General features: G+C 38.5%; 1 protein-coding gene across 2 annotated transcripts in view; it reads left to right on the top strand.

Annotated features, from left to right (window-relative positions):
- Positions 1–1,628: 1,628 nt before the first annotated feature.
- The window catches only part of SLC6A15 (solute carrier family 6 member 15), a 46,224-nt gene continuing 25,354 nt past the window's right edge, over positions 1,629–22,498 (top strand). Inside the window, exons 1-2 of one of the 2 annotated variants that reach the window (XM_002711371.5) lie at positions 1,629–2,055; positions 20,190–20,656. In XM_002711371.5, coding sequence (XP_002711417.2) covers positions 20,368–20,656 — 289 coding nt within the window. In that variant the 5' untranslated portion in view covers positions 1,629–2,055; positions 20,190–20,367. Of the gene's footprint in view, positions 2,056–20,189; positions 20,657–21,008; positions 21,214–22,498 lie in introns of those variants that run through there. The other variant, XM_070051477.1, reaches the window with a different exon arrangement.

Raw genomic sequence — 22,498 nt, 5'->3', positions numbered from 1 at the left:
TTCCTGAGTATCACCTCTCTCTAATCTCTAAATTTGGAAAAGCACTTCATTAATTGGTTGAGAAGATTAAATAAGATGTTGTAAAGACCCAGGTATTTGGTGGAAAGTTCAATACAATCTGTGGTTTCTTCTTCCTCTCCATATTGACATCAAAGTTTAAATTAATATCAGTCACTCTGAGGACACCACTCCATACATCATTTGTGACATGTAGTTTTCCTTGTGCACTTGGTCAAACCTCAGTGAAAAACTTAAGAGGGGAATACTTTTTGCATAGTTCTTCCTGGGATTGTGTGGAATCATTCCAGCAAGTGTGTGGATAACTTGGTTTCTTGAAGACAAATCTAACCCTGATGATGGAGGTCAAGGCTTTACCTATTTTCTTAAATCCCTCTCAGTTTATATAGGTGATAATTGTACTGCATTTTGATTTCAATATAAATTAAATGGTGTGAATCTACATAAGTATTTGCCTTCCACCAACAGGTGAAGTAAGAAGCAAATTATGTAAGATGTTCTCTAAGAGGTTTATTGTGACTTTTTACTTTTTGCTGTGGTTCATCTGTCAAAAAAGCATTCATTTCCCTTGGTAGGCGATGGCCAACCATGGAAGGAATACACTCTTATTTTTAATTCTTAATTTTTAAAAGGTAGAAATGGAAAAGAGGCTGAGTCAAAGCTCTCTTGGCTGCTTTAAAAACTAAGGATTAGCACCAATGTTCTGACCTGAAATTTAGGTCTTGTGATTTCTTTCCAGGAGATTTTTTTTTTTTTACTGCATGAAAAACCTGTCCGCTAAAGCCTTATTATTTAATTCAATCTTAATTGGATACAGACTCAAAATCTAAGAGATTGTTGGAAGGCCGCAAAGTGCACTGAGGTATTTTTTAATGGGATGACCAATCATCTGGAAGAAAAAGTCACTGAAATTTTCTTCTATATGCTGTAGGGCCATTGTATTTCTCCCAAATTTTTAAACTCTCAAAGAGAGAGACCTTCATCCCCACAGCACACGCTCAGGTTAGGAGCAGTTCAGCCATTTGCAGATAGAGGCTAGGCTTTGTGTTCCTGAGAGGTGTATTTGAGTTCTCCAGGTGGCTTAATTGTGAGCATGCCTCCACTGTCAGCAGAGGTGAGTCAGGCTTCATCTTACAAAGGGAGCCCTTGGGGAAGAGTGGGCGCTCAGAGAACAACCCAGGGTGGACGGCAGCTCCCTAAGCACACTTTCCTGGGCTAGGCAGAATCGCTGAGCACCATCGGGCCACCTCTTGATCAAGACGCAAATGTCCAAGATGCTTTTCTTTGGCAAGATATGTAAACGGCCAGCCTAGGGAATAAGCCAGGGAGACGAGTTCTTGGGTCACCCACTCTCTGAGAATACCCAGAGTCTTTGAGGTAGGACCACTCCTATTGTTACGCTGGTTCAGACAAAAGCAGGGAGGGGACCGGCAACTGGTGCCCATCCTTCGAGTGGTGTGGGCTGGAGGAAGGCAGGCTGGCAGGGAGACTTTGTTTTGTTCTGCTCTGCAGCGGGCTTCCTGGGTCCCACCCCGCACCCCGCGGGCCCAGCCCCAGGCGCAGGGAGGACGCGGAGGGCAGCCGCAGTGGCTTCTGCGTCAAGTGGCAGCAGGGCGGGGATGGGCGGCGCGCAGCCGGCGGACCCGCTCCCTGCCCTGCTGTGCGCCCCGCCGCCGCCGCCCGCAGCCTCCCCCTCCGCCCGCAGCGTGTCGGGCGGGCCGGGCACGTGGGTGCCTCCGTCACACCCTCACTCACACACACTGGCGCGCGCACGGCTCCGCGCCTGCCTCCCGCGCTGGTTCCCTAGCAGACGCACCGCGGCTCACGAGTCTCTCCCCAGCAAGCCCGCAGGGCAGCCACCCTCCCGAAACCCCGCTTCTCCGTTCCGCCCTGGGCCAGCGGCCGCTCCTCTCCACACAACTGCTTTGCGGCCTCCTTCAGATACCTGGACCCGACCCTTTGGCGGCGGCTGCTGCTGCTGTCGCTGCTGCCGGGACGTGGGAGCAGCGAGAGGCACTGGGTCACGGCACACTCACGGTAAGGACACTCTCCTTTGCTAGGGGGCTCGGTGAGGCTTGGGGTGCGGCTCGCTGTTAGCCGCCCCGGAGCCAGAGGGCTGGGGACCAGGAGCAGCATTGATGGATGGCTCCAGGGAAGGACTCAGCCTGGGTCCTCCCTGGGCTGGGAGGGGGGAGGCGGCTCCGAGGCCACGGGAGGGAGAGGCTGGGCTCTGTGGGCGACCCTCTGGGCTATGCGTCCTGCACCTGTGCACGATGGGGAGTGGGGAGGGTGCATAAGCACATGGGTCGAAACGTGCCGCCATCCTTCCTTCGTTCCCGCGGTGGAAAAGACCCACGGCGTCCCCGGAGACCTCCAGGTTTCCGAGTGAAAGAGGACGTGGAAGGGTGGGGTCTGAACTCCAGGAAGTCCAGGAGAAAAGTTGGGAGGGTCGGGGCGGAGAGAGGCGCTCCCGAGGTGCATCGGAAGGCGATGCACAAGCGGGTGGGCGGTGGGGCGGGGAGAGAAAGCCAGCCTCATCTCTCCATTCGCTTCTGCTAGCCTTGGCGACTGCGGAAGGCGAGGGTTTTCACGTGACCCCGGCTCCCTTTCGCTGGAGGCTCCCCGGGATGCGAGGAATGAACACCGGCCCTTCGCTGCGCGCAAGGCACGTGGCTGCCGGGGAACGCGCAGCTTGGGAGTTTCTGCGCATCCTGGAATTGGAGAACGGGGCGGTGAGGGCGGCGCTACTGGGATTTTTAAGGAGAGCATGGGGAAGGAATGGGAAACCCAGATCGTGTCTAGCTTCCATTCCCTTGTCTGGTCCGTGCGAATACAGGAAAGACGGGGGAAAATCCTTTCTCAGCCTGAACTTGCGCACTGGCTTTGGAAAGGTAAATGCATCACAACGCCTAGGCATCCCGGAGGCAGACGTGACCCACCGAGGGGCACCGGCCGAGGGGCGGGCAAGCCATCCCGTGGAGTAGAGCAGCGGCGTGTGCCGTGCGCTGCAGGGTCGCGGAGCTCCAGGCTCGCGCTCCCTAGCGTCTCCCTTTCCCTTTGCAGCCTCCTGCCTCGCAGGGAGCGGCTGGAGTAGAACGGGGCGGGGTCCCGACTCGGCGCGGTGACGTCAGCAGTGTTTGGGTGCTTATGCAAATGAGGCTGCGACTGTAGCCTCGGGTCCTGCGGTTTTCTCCCCGCGGCTCTTAAAGGTAGAGCCGGTGTTAGTCGCCGCGCACTACCCAAGCAGTGTGGGATGGATGGCAGGTTTGCTTCGTGGGCTGTGCGTGGCGCCTCCTCGTCCGTTTTCTACCTGTCAGTGCCCGTTGGCTCTTCTGGGATGCTGGAGGCCGAGTGTTTGCTCGGGAGGAATTGTTCTGTGCTCACCGCACCCAGTTTCATTGCTGAAGAACGCGGCTGAGATACAGACTTTGTCAGGGCTTGGTTTGCTGTAGGCACTTAATAAATACTTAGTGCTGGACTGAGTTTTCCTTAGAGACTATGTTTCTGTCATATTAAATTCGATGGATTTGAGCATCAGACGATTGTGTTGTTGTGTCGCTGCTCTCCTGTCCGCATGATAAGTGATCCATGCATATTTGTTGGAATAAAATATATTATTCCACCGAACTTGAAGTTGAAATTTACTATTTCTCTCCACGTGAAACCGTCAATGCGCTCTTCATTAGGCAAAACAGAAGTTAGCATACTTTTAAAGGGAGATTATCTCCTAAACGTTTGTTGACAGCTTTTCTTTTTCTAATTGTACATTGCAACTCGATTCAAGAATTACTAATATAGTTAACTCAAGATGTATTTTAATGAAATTAAGAAAGATATTTACACACGTTCTAGGGGATTAATACTTTGTCACCTAATACATAAGAAATACTAGAGAATTTCAGAATTGAATACCTTAGGTATTTGAGATCCCAAAAATCACATGAGATGCCTTGCTTGTCAGTTATTGAAAATTTAAAATGTCTAAAAATAGTTACTGAAACCTAAAATCCATGTTTATGATCGTTAACTTACTCAATGACCACAGTTCAAATTTTACTGAATGCACATTAGAAAACATACTTCTTCTATCAAAAAAAATGAAAATTGTGTATGAATACATAAATTTACATTCCTTTAAACCTTTAAACTCTTTGATTAGATCCAGACAATCAAAAAAGCATGACTTAGAGTGAGGGACCTGAAAGACTTGGGTGATTACCAAAACTCAAAAAACTTTTACTTCTCAATCTCTTTTGGACAGTATGTTAATTCTTTACTACTACATGTATGCATGGAAATATTGATACATTCCTATGCAGAGCAGGTTTGAAGTCCTTTCTGAGCAGATGACATTAGTAAAAATCTACAGCATTGTCTGATGCATGAAAAACACTCAAGGTTCCATGGCAGGGATTTTTAGATTTAAATCCAATTTTTATAGCTTACAGCACTACTCTTGTGTCAGGATTAATTAAATAATTTTAGATGTGTATTTGTTTGAATACTAGACAAATAATTATCTCTTCCTCTGTGAATAACAAGCCATAAGGAAAGTACAGGGTAGTTATACACATATAGGACCACTTGATGGGAGACACAGATTGTTTTAGTGTGGAAGGTCACTTTATTTGCTTGTGACTAATGCACTAAGGCATCTTCTTTTTTTTTTTTTTTTTTTACATAAGGTTAATTGACTGTTATCTTTAACTAGGATGCATGTCCTAGGAGCTTTTTGACCTATCAGACTGTCAAAGATAAAAACCAACCAACCAAGACAAAATTCTACCCACTGTATTGAAAAAGGCAGTGGGAAACAGGCACTTTCATGCATAGTTTGGGTAGTGTATATTGAGACTTTTTATAAAGAGCCATTTAACATTTATCAAAATGATAACAGCACATAGCTTTAATCAAGAAGCTACAGGTGTAGGGACTTATTCTAAAGAGATGGAAATGTAAGACACATAGTTTTCTGTTGGAACATTTAGTAGCAAATTATCAGAAATGACCTAAAAATATGGTACACTTTCACCAAGGAATAGCATACAATTACTTTTTAACAGTGATGCTTTTTTATAAGAAAATGTACAGGAATAAAAGTTTTCCATTTCTAAGCTTCTAAACTTTTCCTATCCAAGCCAAGTAGAGATTTGAGCAAAACATAGATAGAGATAGATAGATAGATAGATAATTTAGGAAAAAAATGAAACTTGTATTAAGTTTTTGAAGATTTTTGAAATGAGAAACTAAAATACATAATTAGGCATATAGTAATACCATAAAAATAAGTGAGTTATGGGGTAAAAATTTTAAGCCATATATAACATACATGAATGTATAATATATGTATATATATGTGTGTGTACTCGAATATATGGAAAATATATGTGGAAGACTTTGGTTACTTGTAGGGAGGTAGACCTGTGCTATAATTAAAGGCTGGGAAATATTTTTCACACTGTGCCAGTTACTGTCATATCATTATATTATTTATTCAAAATATAAATTTAAAAATACTTAAAAATTAATACAATAGCAGATAAACACATTTGGTATAGCAGTATTCAGGCATCAAATGCCTGAATTAGTAAGTTACAAAAGTCAATGAGTTCTTGATTTTTGTTGTTTGTTCTGAGTATACAAGAAAATTTTCCCTTTTTATATTTTTATTATTAAAATTACATTGAGTAGCATATTAATGAATTAACTAAATTCAGCCAGTTGTATCAACATAAAAGGATATAGGTTTTTGGGATTTTCGGGGGAAGTGGACAGCTTTTCAAAAATTTCAATTGTGAGGCTATTATAAATTCACATGTAGTTATTACGAAATCTGTCTTGTAAAAGCTATCCTACAACATCATAATCAGAATGTTGACATTGATATGATAAAGTTATGCAATAGTTCCCTTACATAAGGACTCCCTGCACTGTCCTTTTAGTCACATCAAATTTACTCCTGCCTAACTTTTGGCAACCTCTAATCTGTTTTGTCATGTGAATGAAATCATGTAGTAGGTAAGCTTTTGGAACTGACATTTTTCACTTAGCAAAGTATTAGTAGTTTGTTTTCATTGCTTAGTAGTACTCCATGGTATGGCTAGATCAGTGTTTATGCAATCATTCACCTATTGGGTCGTATCTAGGTCAATCTGGGAAGTTACTGTGTATGCAGATACCATAGACCCTCCTGTAAAGGGTTTTTATGGTACATAAGTTTTCTATCTGGGATAAATGCTCAGGAGAGCAGTGGCTGGGCTATATTTTAGTCACATGTTTAGTTTTTTAAGAAACTGTCAAGCATTCATCCAGAGTGGTTGTACTATTTTACATCCTTATCATCAATAAATGAATGATCTGTTTTCTCTGCATCCCTGCCAGAATTTCAGTCATATTTTAGCCATTGTGACAGGTATGTAGATGCTCCTTGACTGACAGTGGAGTTATATCCCAATAAACATCAGAAAATACATTAATAGGCCTAATATGCCAACCATAGCTTAGAAACACAGTGCACTGAAGGAGGCAGTCATTTATCCTAGTGGTCATGTGTCTGGGAGCTGCCACTCATTGCCACTACTCAGCATTGCACTCTGTATCTCTAACACAAAAAAGTCAAAATCCGAAATCTGAAGGAAACTTTTTCTACTGATGCTGATCACTTTCACAGCATCTGTACAGTTGGAAAACTCCTAAGTGGACCATTTTTAAGTTGGGTATCATCTGTATGGTGATATCTCATTGTGATTTTAATTTGCTTTTTTTTGTAATAGGGAATAATATTGAACCTCATTTACATCCATGTACTATTCAATAAACTATATCTTAATGTCCTTTACTAACTCTATTTTAGTGATTAGATTTTAAGAGTTCTTTATTCTAAATACTGATTTTTTTAATATGTGGTTTTCAAATATTTTCTCCTAATAAAGTTTGTGCTTTTATGTTCTTAATAGATTCTTTCACTGAGCCAAAGTTTTAAGTTGAGACCCAGCTTATCAATTACAGCTTCAGTGGATCCCATCAAATAACTCTCTGCTTAGCTCTAGATCTGAAACATTTTCCTTGTTTTTCTTTTTTTCTTAAAGGTTTTGAAATTTTCTGTTTTCACATTTCATGTCTAGGAAACTTTCGGAGGCTTATGTTTTTTCCCAGGGCTATTTAATTGTTTCCAAACACAGTTGTCACAAGGGTTATCCTTTCTCCATTGGAATTACATTTGTACTGCTATCAGTAATTGGTTGGGCGTATTAGTGTACCTTCCTTTCTGGCAAGTCTCTTCTATCCCGTCATTTGCGTTTTCATTAATGTACCTACAGAAGTCTTGAAATCAGGGATAGTCCTTCTTTCCATTTCACTTCTGTGAAATTATCAAAACATTTTTAGGTATTCTTTGCTTTTTCATATAAGTTTTAGAATAATCTTGTTTATAATTTTTGGGGATTTTCATAGGAATAGTATTAAACCCATGTGCCAATTTAGAGACAATTGACATATTTACTAAATTAAGTCTTCCAATCCATGAATAGTTATGGAGCTATTAAATGATCTATTGAATATTGGGCATGTTGTGTTTTTAAGAAAATGGTACAGTAAATATAAATTACCAATTTTACATAAGTAGGATTTTTGCTAATAATGATCCTTTATTACAATTTTGATATCCATGTACTTTGTAATAATAATCCTTGTTTCATTTTTTTATATAAAAGTTGCCTTAGGTGGGTGCCGCGGCTCACTAGGCTAATCCTCCGCCTTGTGGTGCCGACACCCCAGGTTCTAGTCCCGGTCGGGGCGCCGGATTCTTTCCCGGTTGCCCCTCTTCCAGGCCAGCTCTCTGCTGTGGCCCGGGAGTGCAGTGGAGGATGGCACAAGTGCTTGGGCCCTGCATCCCATGATAAGCACCTGGCTTCTGGCTTTGGATCAGCGTGGTGCGCCGGCCGCAGCGCGCCAGCCGCAGTGGCCATTGGAGGGTGAACCAACGGTAAAGGAAAACCTTTCCCTCTGTCTCTCTCTCTCTCACTGTCCACTCTGCCTGTCAAAGAAAAAGAAAAGAGAAGTTGCCTTAGACATGAGATTGTCTATATGGCATTTTACATAAGACTGACTAAATTTGACTTCAAAAGTTAATACTTATTTTGTGGTTAAAAGAAAATCACTGTGTGGATTTAAAAACTTAAACCCCTTCTCATAGGTCTTAGCCCCACTGTGAATATACAGTATTTTACATTTCATTAGAATATTTATGCTTTCAGATAAATTCAGTGATATTTAATTTTCCTTACCAATAGGCAGTGTTTCGGTTTTCTATGCTACACCACAAACCATCTTAAAACATGGACTTCTTATTTCTGATCTTTCTGTGGAGTGGCTGGGTTCAGTTGGGTGGTTCTTCTGTTTCAAATTGTGAGTTGGCTAGCATATCAATGACATTGTTCTTGTATCTGCAGCTTCAGCCTGGGTGACTAGAACAGCTGGTGTCTTATTGACTTTCTTTCTTCCTCTCTCTATCTTTTCATGTGAGGTTTCCAGCAGAGCATGTGGACTGCATTTTTTAAAAAAAATATTTATTTAGTTAGTTGATTATTTATTTGAAAAGCAGAGTGATAGAAAGAGAGGATGATACAGAGAAGAGAGAGAATCTTCCATCTATTTCACTCCCCAAATGTCTGCAACCGCTGAGGAGTGGCCAAGCTGAAATCAGGAGCCAGGAACTGCACCCGTTCTCCCACATGGGAGGCAGGGGCCCAAGTACTTAGGCCATCATCCATTGCTTTTCCTAGGAACATTAGTAGGGCGCTGGATTGGAAGCATAGCAACTGGGTCTTGATACAGCTGTATGATGTGGGGTGCCCAACTTGCAAGCAGCAGCCTAACCTGCTGCATGGCAATGTCAGCCTCTACTTTCTAATTCTTGACTGCAATAAATGTTACATGATTTGAAAAAAGGGTTTTTGTAGATGTAACTTTGATATGAAGAGATAATCCAGGAATATGCAGATGACTCTACATGCCATCTCAAGTGTCCTCAGAGAAAGAAGATGGAAGCTAACAAGTAGATAGAAGTAGGCAATGTGACAATGGAGACAGAAATTGTAGTGATGTGGGCTGCAAGTGAAGCAATGCCAGCAGACTCTCCCACAGGAGATATTTAGCCTAGTGTTTCAAACTAGTATTTAAGACACAGGTTAAGATGCCCGTTTCTCACACCAGAGTGACTTTCTTATTTGATATTTGGCTTCACAACTGACTAGCTTCTCACTCTTGTGGGCTCTGGAAGCCGCAGTGATGGTTCAAATAACTGGGTTCCTGCCATCTACATGGCACACCTAGTTTGAGTTCCCTAGTCCTGGCTTCAGCCTGGGCCCCCACCCTGGACACGGCAGGCATTTGGAGAGTGAACCAGCAGATGGTAGCTGTCTATCTTGAAAACAAAAACTAACAAAAAAAAGCCCCACTGCAATATCAAAACCACAATTTTTGATGTATTTTTCATAAAGTGTTTTGAGATTATTTTCTCTTTATATCATTGTCTCTCTCTGTGTGTTTGTGTATGTGCACGTGCATGTATTTGGCTTAATACAAACATTTTATGCAAAAGGAGCTAAAATTTGCAAAAAATATTTTAGTCGAGTTTTATATTATTAAATTATTTGGAATTTTTTTCAAGATCATTGTGCAGTATTTCATCAAATTTCTTTTTCCTTTTGCAGCTGGTCCATAATAATAAACTAATTTGCATATTTTGCTAGTTTTTAATTGAGGGCTGCAGTATGACTCAGCATTTTCATTTTATTCAGATAGTCCTTAATTTTTTTTGATTTTTTATTTTCTTTAATAATTTTCAATTTATATAAGGTGAACAAATGTCATGTATTCCATATATACAGATTTAGGAGCATAGTGATCCTTCTCACACTACCCTACCTCCTGTGCAGGCTCCCATCCCCCCTCATCCTTCGTTTCTTATTATTTCTTTTAATTTTTACAATTGTAAACTATTAGTTTATTTTATAATCACAAGCTTAACCCTCCACTAAGTAAAGAATTCAGCAAATAGAAGAGAGAGAGAAAAAAAAAAACACTATTCCTAAACAGTAGAGACAAGGGCTGTAAACAATAATCAATTCTCAAAATGTCAGTTTCTTTCATTAGATTTTTTAGTACTCTAACAGTTACCACATATCAGTGAAAAAATGATATTTGTCTTTTGGGGGCTAGCTTATTTCACTAAGTATAATGGTATCCAGCTGCATCCATTTTGTTGTAGAAGACAGGATTTCATTATTTTTTTATGGCTGAGTAACATTCCATAGTGTGTATATATACCACATTTTATTTATCCAGTCATCGGCTAATGTTCATCTAAGATATGTTCCATATCTTACTATTGTGAATTAAGCTCCAATTAACACGGGAGTACAGGTAACTCTTTCATATGTCTATTTCATTTCCTTTGGGTAAATTTCCAGGAGTGTGATGACAGGGTCATACTGTAGATCTATATTCGGATTTCTGAGGAATCTCCATGCTGTCTTCCACAATGGCTGTACTAGATTACATTTCCACCAACAGTGTATTAGGATACCTTTCCCCCCACATCCTTGCCAGCATCTACTTTTTTTTTTTTTTAATTTTTGTATGATGGCAATTCTATCTATAGTGAATTGAGACCTCATTATGGTTTTTGTTTTCATTTCCCTGATGGCTAGTGATCCTGAGCATTTTTTCATGTGTCTGTTGGCCATTTGAATTTCATCCTTTGAAAAATACCTGTTCAAGTCATTTGCCCATTTCTTGGAGACTGAACAACATGTTCCTGAATGAACAGTGGGTCATAGCAGAAACCAAAAGGGAAATAAAAAAATTTCCTGGAAACAAATTAAGATGACAACACATCAAAAGCTATTGGATATAGTGAAAGCAGTGTTAAGAGGAAGTTTATGGCAATCAGTGCTTGCATCAAGAAATTGGAAGGGCATCGAGTAAATGATTTAACAATGCATCTTAAAGACCTAGAAAAACAAGAGCAAACCAAAGCAAAATTAGTAGGAACAAAGAAATAATTAAAATTAGAGAATAAATAAACAAAATTGAGACCAAGAAAATGATACAAAGGATCAGTGAGATGAAGAGCTGTTTTTTTGGAAAAAAATAAATAAAATTGATATACCATTGGCTCAACTAACAATAAAAATGTAGAAGACTCAAATTAATATTATCAGAGATAAAAAAGGAGGTGTTACAACAGATACCACAGAAATAAAAATAATCATCACAAATTACTACAGACTGCTATATGCCAATAAATTGGAAAATCTAGAGGAAATGGATAGATTCCTGGACACATACAATCTACCAAAATTGAGTTGTGAAGACACAAAAAACCTAGATAGGCCAATAACCAAGATAGAGATTGAATCAGTAATAAAGACCCTTAAAAAAAAGCCCAGGACCAGCTGGCTTCACTGCTGAATTCTACCAAACTTTAAAAAAATTAATTCCAATTATTCTCAAGCTATTTAAAACAACTGAAAAGGAGAGAATCCTTGCAAACTTCTTCTATGAGACCAGCATCAGTTTAATTCCTAAACCAGAAAAAGAAGGAACACAGAAAGAGAACTATAGACCAACATCATTGATGAACATAGAAAATCCTCAGTGAAATACTAGCTAATTGAATCCAACAATGCATCAGAAAGTTCATTCACCAGAACCAAGTGAGATTTATCCCTAGTATGCAGGTGTTGTTCAACATTTGCAAATCAATAAAACTATACATCACATTAACGAATTAAAGATTTTCTATTTTATATAAAAGAATTAGAAAAATATATTTCAATTGAATCCAGATTGAGTTTCATATTTGTTTATATATCAGAGAAAAATTTTTAAGCATAGTTTGAATTTCTCAGTGAGATACTTTACTGATGTTCCAATGTTTTATTATAGAATATTAAATTTGTGTGCATTGTCATAAAATTAGCCACTGTATGCCATTCTCCTTGAATTGTACCTCATCACTGATATACAAATGCCTGCCTATAAGTTCAAGACTTTGCATGTATTCACTGGAAATATTAATTAAAATTTAATGCAATGCATTTTCCATCTGAGAGATAAAATGTCTTGAAAGATGGAGCAAGAATAGCAGAAAGTGTTGAATTAATTTTGTAATGAAAATATTAGCAAGATTAGTCAAGACAAAATCAGACAAAATAAAAAAAAAGCCTACTGCTACCAATATCTGGGATAAAAAATGAGATATGACTACAAATTCTTCCTAAAATACTTTGGAATCTTATGAAACACTTTATGCTGACAAATTTGACACCTTAGATGAAATTAATTAGTTCTTCAAAGAAGGCAGTTTATCACCACTAACATAATATGAAAATGAAAATATATGTAGGTATATATCAATGAAAGAAATTAAAATTTTAATTTAAAATATTTTCAGAAAGAAAACTCCAGGCACAGATGGCTTGATTGATGAGTGATGCCAAGTACTGAAGGAAGCAATGAACTAATCCTATACATATTCTCTCAGAAAATAAAAGAGAAATAATTTTAAAAACCACTTTCTGAGGCCATGAAAACTAGAGAAGCAAAGTACAAGACAAAATACAGAGTCACATTCCTACTAATGTAATTGAAAAAAATCCATAACAGTATATTAGCAGGCTTATTCCAGTGATACATTAGAAAGGTGATTCCTGAACAAGTGAGTTTTATTGTATAAATGAAAGATGACTTCAATATATAAAACCAGTAAGTATAATAATGTATATGAGGCATCTTCAAAAAGTTCTTGGAAAATGTGTATTATGCATGGATTTAAAATTTTTGCATTACAGTAAACATCTTTTAATTGCATTTTCATGATTTTTTGAATTGACATATTAATAAATATTTTAATAAATGAAAATATGTATCAACATAATTTTAAAAAATCTTACTGAACTAAATATAAGTTCTCCACTCTTCCAGTCCAGCTCTCTGCTGTGGCCTGGGAAGGCAGTGGAGGATGGCCCAGGAGCTTGGGCCCCTGCACCCGCACCCCTGCACCAGGAGGAAGCACCTGGCTCCTGGCTTCAGATTGGCGCAGCACGCCAGCCGTAGCGGCCATTTGGGGGGGTGAACCAACGGAAAAGGAAGACCTTTCTGTCTCCTTCTCTCTCTCACTAACTATGAAAAGAATCCATAATATTGTATCTATGAAAAGAATCCATAATATTGTACTAAAAAAGTGAAACATTTAAGTATTTTATCAGTAGCATTGGGAGTTAGGTGAGAATTCTGCTCTTAGCACTTGTATGCATTTTAGTGGACATAATAGCCAAGAAAAAAGAAATTAAAAGCAAATGATTAGAAAAGTACAAGTTAAATTATATTTATTTACTGATGGCATGTTTGTGTAAATGGAAATCCTAAGGAATTTTTTAAAAAGCCAAAATTTAGTATCATTTCAGGATGGAAATCTTGTATTTTAAAAATTAATTTTAGGGGCCAGCAACGCGGCTCAATAGGCTAATCCTCCGCCTTGCGGCGCCGGCACACCAGGTTCTAGTCCCGGTCGGGGCGCCAGATTCTGTCCTGGTTGCCCCTCTTCCAGGCCAGCTCTCTGCTGTGGCCAGGGAGTGCAGTGGAGGATGGCCCAAGTGCTTGGGCCCTGCACCCCATGGGAGACCAGGATAAGTACCTGGCTCCTGCCATCGGATCAGCGCGGTGTGCCGGTCGCAGTGCACCAGCTGCGGCGGCCATTGGAGGGTGAACCAATGGCAAAGGAAGACCTTTCTCTGTCTCTCTCACTGTCTACTCTGCCTGTCAAAAAAAAAAAAAAATTAATTTTAGTGACCAGAGCTGTGGCACAGTGGTAAAGCCATTGCCTGCAGTACTGGCATCCCATAAGGGTACCCGTTGGACACCTGGCTGTTCCACTTCTGATCCAGCTCTCTGCTGTGGCCTGGGAAGGTGGTACAAGATGGCCCAAGTGCTTGGGCCTTGCAACAGCGTGGGAGACCTCGAAGAACCTCCTGGCTCCTGGCTTTGGATCGGCACAGCTCTGACCTTTGCGGCCATTTGGGCAGTGAATCAGCAGATGGAAGACCTCTCTCTCTCTGCCTTTGCTCTGCCTCTCTGTAACTCTGCCTTTCAAATAAATAAATAATTTTTTTTTTTTTTTTTTTTTTTACAGGCAGAGTGGACAGCGAGAGAGAGAGAGACAGAGAGAAAGGTCTTACTTTTGCTGCTGGTTCACCCTCCAATGGCCGCCGCCGCTGGCGCGCTGCGGTGCACAGTGCTGATCTGAAGGCAGGAGCCAGGTTTTTATCCTGGTCTCCCATGGGGTGCAGGGCCCAAGCACTTGGGCCATCCTCCACTGCACTCCCTGGCCACAGCAGAAAGCAGGCCTGGAAGAGGGGCAACTGGGACAGAATCCGGCGCCCCGACCGGGACTGGAACCTGGTGTGCCAGTGCCGCAAGGCGGAGGATTAGCCTATTGAGCCGTGGTGCTGGCCAATAAATAAATATTTTTAAAAAGTAATTTTATTCCCTACACTAGGAAAAAATAATTGCACCCTGAATCAAGGAAAAATCAAAAATAAACTATATTAGGACAAAGATATGCAAAATTGGTCCACTAAAATCTTTGAAACATTGTTTAAAGAAATGAGAGAAGAGAAAAATAAAAAGATATACCAAGTTCATAGATGGGAAACTTGGTTTTTTAGATGTCAGTACTACTGAAATGGATTTATGGACTTGATGCAATCCCATTTAAAATCTCAACAGGCTGGTTTTATTTTTGTTAGTATAAATGGACAAGCCATTTTCAACATTTATATGGAAAGACAAAGTGAAGTAACCTTAAAAAGAGATGAAATGATTGGAGTTGAGAATATTTATTAGTTAGAAATTCATTAACATTGATATTAAAAAGTTTTGAATCTAGTTTTAAGTCTTTCACTATAGATTTATTTTGAAAAACTACACATGAAGATAATTAAAGCAATATAAAAATGGGAGAATGAGAAAAATGTAACTATAAAGTCAAATTTTAATGATGTAAAATTCCCAGCATTTTTATGTAATTATACTTAGACACAGATCAATGGAAAGATAATTATAGTTTTACATTTACAATGTTTGCCTTATTTAGGGTCTCTACCTAGTGTTGGCCAAGACTTAAGGTTTACAACAAGTTTTGGCAGGGTCACAGTGGCTCAAAGAAACAATGGGATGCTTGGCAATGAGATGGAAAAGGGCAAGAATGAAAATAGTTCTGAGAACTAGAAACTGGATCCATGACTACAGTTAGTAATCACAGCCTGGGCATAATGCCTTTAATGGAATTGAATGAAAGGCCAACTTTCTGATCTCTTTTTTCCTGTTGTCAAGATTCAAACTACATGGGAGGGGAATCTAACTGGTCAAATATAGAAGGTTATTTTCAAACATGGTGATGATATTTTTCTGTCCTCTCTTGTCATGCCTTGTGCATTATGACTTTGCTCTTTCCATGAAGATGTGGGATTTATCTCTTTCCTCTTGACTGCCTCTGGACACTAATATGAGACTTCCTTTGATGAGTGAGACCTCACTAATTTGACACAAACAGAAACTTCTAGTAACCCTTGACATTAGGCTTACCTAATCTCTTAGGATACTGTTGGAAAGATGAGATTTTATTGTAAACAAATCAGGGCATGCATTTTGGAAAGACTACCTGTAGGAGAACCAAGGTGCTGAGTATTTAAGTTAGATCATCTGAGATTTGAACTGACAGATGTCCGTAGTGCAAGAGTGGTTCTAGTCAAAACCAGAACCACCAGTCATCTCAGCCTGGCTCATGATGCTAACCATAAGAATCATGACTTGTTTTTTTAAGTGCTGAGTTTTGGTGTGATTCATAATGCAGAAACAGATAGCTAATAAAATAGAGGTGGTTAGAAAGACTAAAACATGTAGAATTGGCTCTGTGCTGAACAACTTACTGGAATAACACACAACAAACCAGTTGAAATACAATACAACCTCAGGAGTAGTGCTCTCAGTATGCTGGCATTTATCCATCCCCTTTATTATTAGATAAACATTACTGTCCTGATTTCATTTATTAGGAAACTGAGGCACTGTTAATTAACTTGGCCAATGTCATAAAACTGTAAGTAGAATTAAAACTCAGTCTGTCTGTGAAACTTTACTATAAATGTTTGGCAGCAATGCGTATTTTTTCACGTCAGGACATTAATTCCTGTAAAATTCCATGATAACTGAATTAGAAAAAGCATATGATAACACAAAGAAGTTGCAGACATCAACCTCTTTTAGATTACAAACTTTACATTTATGTAGTATCTGTTATTTCCTTGGTGAAAGATGGGGACAATTACATCCTTTTTATTTATTATTTTTTAAATTTTTTAAAGATTTTTATTTTTTATTTGAAAGTCAGAGTTACACACAGAGAGAAGGAGAGGCAGAGACAGAGAGAGAGAGAGAGAGAGAGAGAGAGAGGTCTTCCATCCACTGGTTCACTCCCCAGTTGGCTGCAATGGCCGGAGCTGTGCTGATCCGAAGCCAGGAAAAGAGTTTCTTTGGGGTCTCCCATGTGGGTGCAGGAGCCCAAGGACTTGAGCCATCTTCTACTGCTTTCCCAGGCAATAGCAGAGAGCTGGATTGGAAGTGCAGCAGCTGGGACTCGAACTGACACCCATATGGGATGCCGGCACTGCAGGCAGCAGCTTTACCCGCTTTGCCACAGCACCGGCCTCGCATCATTTTTATTTCTATCATTTCCATTTCCTCCTATTTCAAATTCCTGGTTTTGTTGTCTTTTATTTTTGATTTATACTTTTGTCCTCTATACATAATTTCTACACTTTGTCAGCTTTACCTTATTGTTTAAATTAGTGTTCACTTTTCTCTTTTAACATGGCTTCACTGTTATCTTGATCATTATTTTGTTTTCTCTCATGGTGGGCTAAATTTCATGATCATACAGTTGCTTCCTTCCCATCCCTCAGTGCCCAGCCCCATAGGACTCATCAGCTCTCTTAGGGATTGGAATATTTGCTTATAGTGTTAATAACTGGTATACAAGTTAATTGGATATAAAAATTAGAGATCCTGCATTTTTCCTTAGTTTTTATAGAAGTAACTAAATATACTCAGGGGGCTTATCGTTTCTCCTTTCTACTGGTTTAAATTCCCAGGAATTCCTTACTTTAGTAATTCTGTGTTTACCCTCCTATTTTATTATTTTAAATTATAAATTCTTAATTGTTTTAAATTATAAATTCAAAACATTTACCATACTGTCTTTTAGTGTTTTGCATCTTATTCATTCTGTTCTCTATTGGAATTATGTTTCTTGGATAAGCTTTATCTGATGTGTTCTTATTAGGATTTTTTTTTTTTTGGTAAATAATGTCACATAAATGAAGCATATATGGAGTGTGCTGCGGAACTCCACACCATTGGTTGAGATTTATTCTCTGATAGAAAGGTTGGCCAAAAAAAATCTATTTTTTGGTAAAGAATCAGTAAATGCTTTAGGCTTTGCTTTCCAGAAGAGAAACTCTGCTGCAGTATCACAAAATCAGCCTTAGACATGGATATGGTTCAGTAGGTTTTATTTACAACATTGGACTGTGGGCTGTATTTTTTTTTTTTTTACCCTTTCTCTGTTGCACTATTGTACATAGGAGGCTCTTAGATAATGGTGAGTATGGCTAATGGAACTCTTAGGGTTTGAGGTGCCTCCATATGAAGTATGTGGGTGATGACTTGTTCTCCAGTTGCCTTTCTGTCACAAGAGTGGATAGTACTACCTTGGCAGAGGCTGTGCAGTTACTTGATATTGATCCAACTACTGTCCATGTGAACCACTGATACTGAACCTTCATGATCTTCTACCTCCCTTCTTTCCCAGACATTCCTGATTCATTTATTCTGGTATTCCTGGACGTGGCAATTGTAAAGCATTCCTGGCAATAATCAACCTCTTCTTGCATTCTATATTTAGTGTACACTTATGGCCTACTTTTATGGATTAAGCCTTTAGGCAAGCTTTCAGAATTCATAAAATTTTTGTCCTTCAAAAAAGTCATGTTTGGTGTCTAAATTGATGTCTCTAGATTTAGTTTTTACAAATCTATTCAGAAACTCAAGATATATCTTCAGATTTGGCAATATGAATCCTGTGCACAAGAAACAATTGCCTCTGTTAAGTGGGTGTAGGTTCTTCTGGTAAAAACACTAACATGTATGAAAACGTTTGACAGGCAATTTTGAATGCTGAGGATATGAGTGTAAGATAAACAAAGTCATACTCCAGGCAACAACATTCCCCCCAGGCTTAAATGTAATTGTAAAAAAATTCGGTGTTAATTGTAGTCCCTTCCCATATCCTTGTACCCCAGACAGAGCAGGAAGCTGGGAGAGAAGAAGAAATAGATTAAGAGAAGGGACCTTAAATCATTTTACTTGTAATACCATTAATTTTTTATCCTTTTTCTGTTTATAGTAGAAAAAAGATTTTATTTATTTGAAAGGCAGAGTTTCAGAGAGAGAGAGAGAAGGAGAGGGAGAGATAGAGAGAGATATCTTCCATCTGCTGGTTCACTCCTCAAATGGCCACAATGGCTGGAGCTGACCCAAACTCTGTGTATAAGACCAAAATCAGTATTCATGTATCACTTGTTACCATGCCCACACCTTTTATCTTAATATTAACTCGGTAAATGTAGGCTTTAAATCTGGATAATTCGCATCTCAAAACTCATAATTTTTATGTTAGGTTGCTCCCTTTCAGCAAAAAAAAAAAAAAAAAGAACACTTATTTCAGTTTTTCATTTATTCAACTAATATTTATTGAGTTCTAGAGAAAAATAATTCAAAGTAAAGTTACAATCCCAAACTTCATGATCTATTTCTATATTCAAACCTCATTGCCCCTTTAAAATAATCCCTGTGGTTAGTCATTCTAGAAATTCCCTATCACTCAAATATTTTGGAAATGCTTTTGATTTCCAGAATTCCCTTTATAGTTTCCTCTTAACCTGCACCAAAATGTAAGTGAGTTACCTGCTATTTTGTCGTGCTTATTGATACTACAGACTAAAGTATGACAACTGTTTAATTTTGTTACTTTTTATGTAAATCTAGCAGCAGTTCTATGAAAAAATTCCATTTTTTTCTAGCACTGGATGGCAGAATTCTTAGATTGTCATTTCTGCAACTCCTCAATAAATTTTAAAAGAAGCACTTATTTGTTTAGTCACTTTTAAAAACAGAGAACACTACTGATCTGTAGGCAAGCCTTCTTTACTTAGTCTGTGTCTGAATACAAAGGAGAATATGAAACGTTATCATAAAATATGAAAAGAGAAAAAAGTCCCAAAGCGATGACAGTGTTTTAATTCATTGTTTAAGAGAATATTCACATATTATCATGAATTTTTGCCACTTGCTGCCTCTGTTTATACAATTCCTTGTTTTAGGTGTGGCTTCACTCCATTTCTGCCCAACTTAAGTGTCACTTTTATCCAGTATTCCTGATCTTTCCTATTATAATGATGCTGGATCATTTAAATTCTGAAGTGTAATACAATGACTTGGGATATACCTTTCTCTTTATTAGATATAAACTCCTTAAAAGCAGACCTTGTATATTTCACTGATGATTTTATCTCATAAAGTTCAATCACAATTAATATTAAATGTGTGAATGGATGAATAGATTACTGGGAAAGAATATTTTTATATATATGTATAAATATGATAAATTTACAGGTTGACATGCATTTATGTATATAATATTACAAAGAACAAAATAAGGGATCTATAAGAAAAATATCAGGGGAGAAAAGAAAACTATGAAAAGTCACAAATTTTAATTGTAAATGACAGAATATATGTTATGCATTGGCATATATCTGAGAGCAAAATAGATTTTTGCAAGAAGGAGGAAATTAGCCAAAATAAAATGTGTTTGAAACTCATGTGTTTTCAATTCCCACAATTCTGGAAATAACATGTTCTGAAAGGCAGAGGACAATCATGCTTTATACACTATAAAAACAGTTCCCGTCATAAAAATCAACAAGAAAGGGTTTCTAATATTTTCATCATTAAATACTGTCACATTTCAACTTACAATTTTCCAGGTACCAACAGAATATTGGACATACAGATCAAGGATTCATAAGACCTTATCACCTTGAATCAAGGATTTATTTGAAATCCTCCCCATTCTTTACTTCATATCAAGTAATATTTTTAAAGAAAGAATTAACACATTTTCCACAAGGGAGTTTGTAAAAGTAATACTTCCCATACTTTCCAATGCCTAAGAATAGCAAAGTGGTAAAAAGAGAATTAGATGATGAGGTTATTGAGTCTGTCAAAGACCTTCTTTCCAATGAAGATTCAGCTGATGATGCTTTTAAGAAGAGTGAACTGATTGTCGATGTCCAAGAAGAGAAAGATACAGATGCTGAAGAAGCCTCTGAAATAGAAGATGAAAGACCAGCCTGGAATAGTAAGCTACAATACATCCTGGCCCAAGTTGGATTTTCTGTAGGCTTAGGGAATGTGTGGCGATTCCCATACTTATGTCAGAAGAATGGAGGTGGTAAGTTTTTATTTTTATTTATTTATTTCGTGTGTGTGTGTGTGTGTGTGTGTGTGTGATTAACTACAATAGTAAATTGCAGTTGGTTGTGTTAAGTAGCTCTGATTGCTGTTGCCATCTCATTATTTTTGAAACTATGAATTCCATTGAAAAGCTAGAGACTCCTTTGTGGGAAGTGTGCCCAGCTCTGTTTTCAGATTAGGTTTCCAGAGGAGCAGACTGGCTTGCTACAAATACTCAGTGATTGCTTAAGGGTAACACATTTTCAGATTCTTTCTGTGGATGCTATGAACATCTTTGATTTATTGACTTGAACTTCTCTAACAAATGTTGCATCCTTTGTGCTTGTCAGTTATTCCCTTTGAAGAATGACCTAAAGCTTCTCATGTAAGACAAACTGGTGAAGGAAGACAGAATTTTCTCTCCATGACTTATTAAATCTGAGTTTTAAGTTGCCTCACTCTTCAAAAAAGCAAAAATGACATGTAATTTAGAATGATTATGGTCTTCAAATGCTGACCAGAACTCTTAGATCCCAGTAGAAGGAATGTACCCAGGTAATTAATATAATGCCAGTCATTCTTCATCCTTATCTTACATATTTAGCTTTCAATTCTGTAGTATTTTGGAATAATGTTCCATTTCAAAGAAAGTTTTAACAAAATTAAGATTCTTCATTTTAAGCAAAAGTATTTGCACTTTCTTTGATATTCTTGCTTGTGTGTTAATGCATATAATAAGAAAGGCTTAGTTAGCAAAAATTCTCCAAAAAGTCTAGGAAAATTCTTTACAAAGGAAGAAATTGTTTATATATGATACTAGTGCCATAGTACATTAAAATCAAACTAACTGTTCAATTAACTAATGTTTGAGTTGAAATTTTACTATCTATGTACATGAAGGCTATTAAAATAAATATGACTAGATACTCTATATTTCATAATTCATGAGTTTCAACACAGAAAGGTCACAAAGAAAATTGTGGTGGTGAGTCCAGTCTATGGTAGTTTTATTGACTGGACAAATGTGCTTTTATTTCTAATACAGTTGTAATCTATAAGCCTTATGTCAAATGAAATGTAGCAACTCATATGCAAATCCTTTTAAATATACTTATCTATTTATTTATTTGAAAGACAGAAGGATGGGGTGGGGAGCAGAGAGAGAGAGAGGGAGATCTTCCATTCACTGCTTCACTTCCCAAATACACATAACAGCCAGGGCTGGGCCAGGCTGAATCCAGGAACCAACGACTCCATCTCTGTCTCTCACATGGATGGCAGGAATCCAAGTACTTGGATCATCATCCATGGCCTCCTTGGGAGGCTGGATTAGAAACAGAAGAGCTTGGACTTCAACAAGCACTTTTATATGGGATGTGGGTGTCCCAAGCTGTGACAACCCATAGTGCCACAACACTACCTTAGAAATTATTTGTATCCTCCCAAAGATTAAAAAAATGGTATTATGGTGAAAAAATATGTTTTTTAGTTAATTCAAACAGGTACAAAGGAAGAGGTTTGTTAAAAAATAGCTTATTTGACAAATATGCCTGGAAGCAAGAATCAATACATGAACTTGGTGGTGTCCTGCCTATCACTCTACTGAAATTGTGAGCTCCTCATCTATTCTGTAACCTCACATATGAATTATTTATCAAATCAGCTATAAGCAACTGCACACTACTGTGCTTTTTTGTTCCTCACAAATAATTCCATTTGCCAAGAGTAGCAAAAAGTGAATTCTGATTTTGAAAATTTTCACCTTGAAAACTCTCCCAGCCATACAGTTAAGGCTGTTTTGGTTGAAAGGTTGCTTTCCCTTTAGTATAATATATGTCTT

Source organism: Oryctolagus cuniculus, chromosome 11, assembly GCF_964237555.1.
Source record: "Oryctolagus cuniculus chromosome 11, mOryCun1.1, whole genome shotgun sequence".
Classification (NCBI taxonomy): Eukaryota; Metazoa; Chordata; class Mammalia; order Lagomorpha; family Leporidae; genus Oryctolagus; species Oryctolagus cuniculus.
The sequence above is the reverse complement of the archived record's forward strand: the minus strand, read 5'-3'. Positions and strand labels throughout refer to the sequence as shown.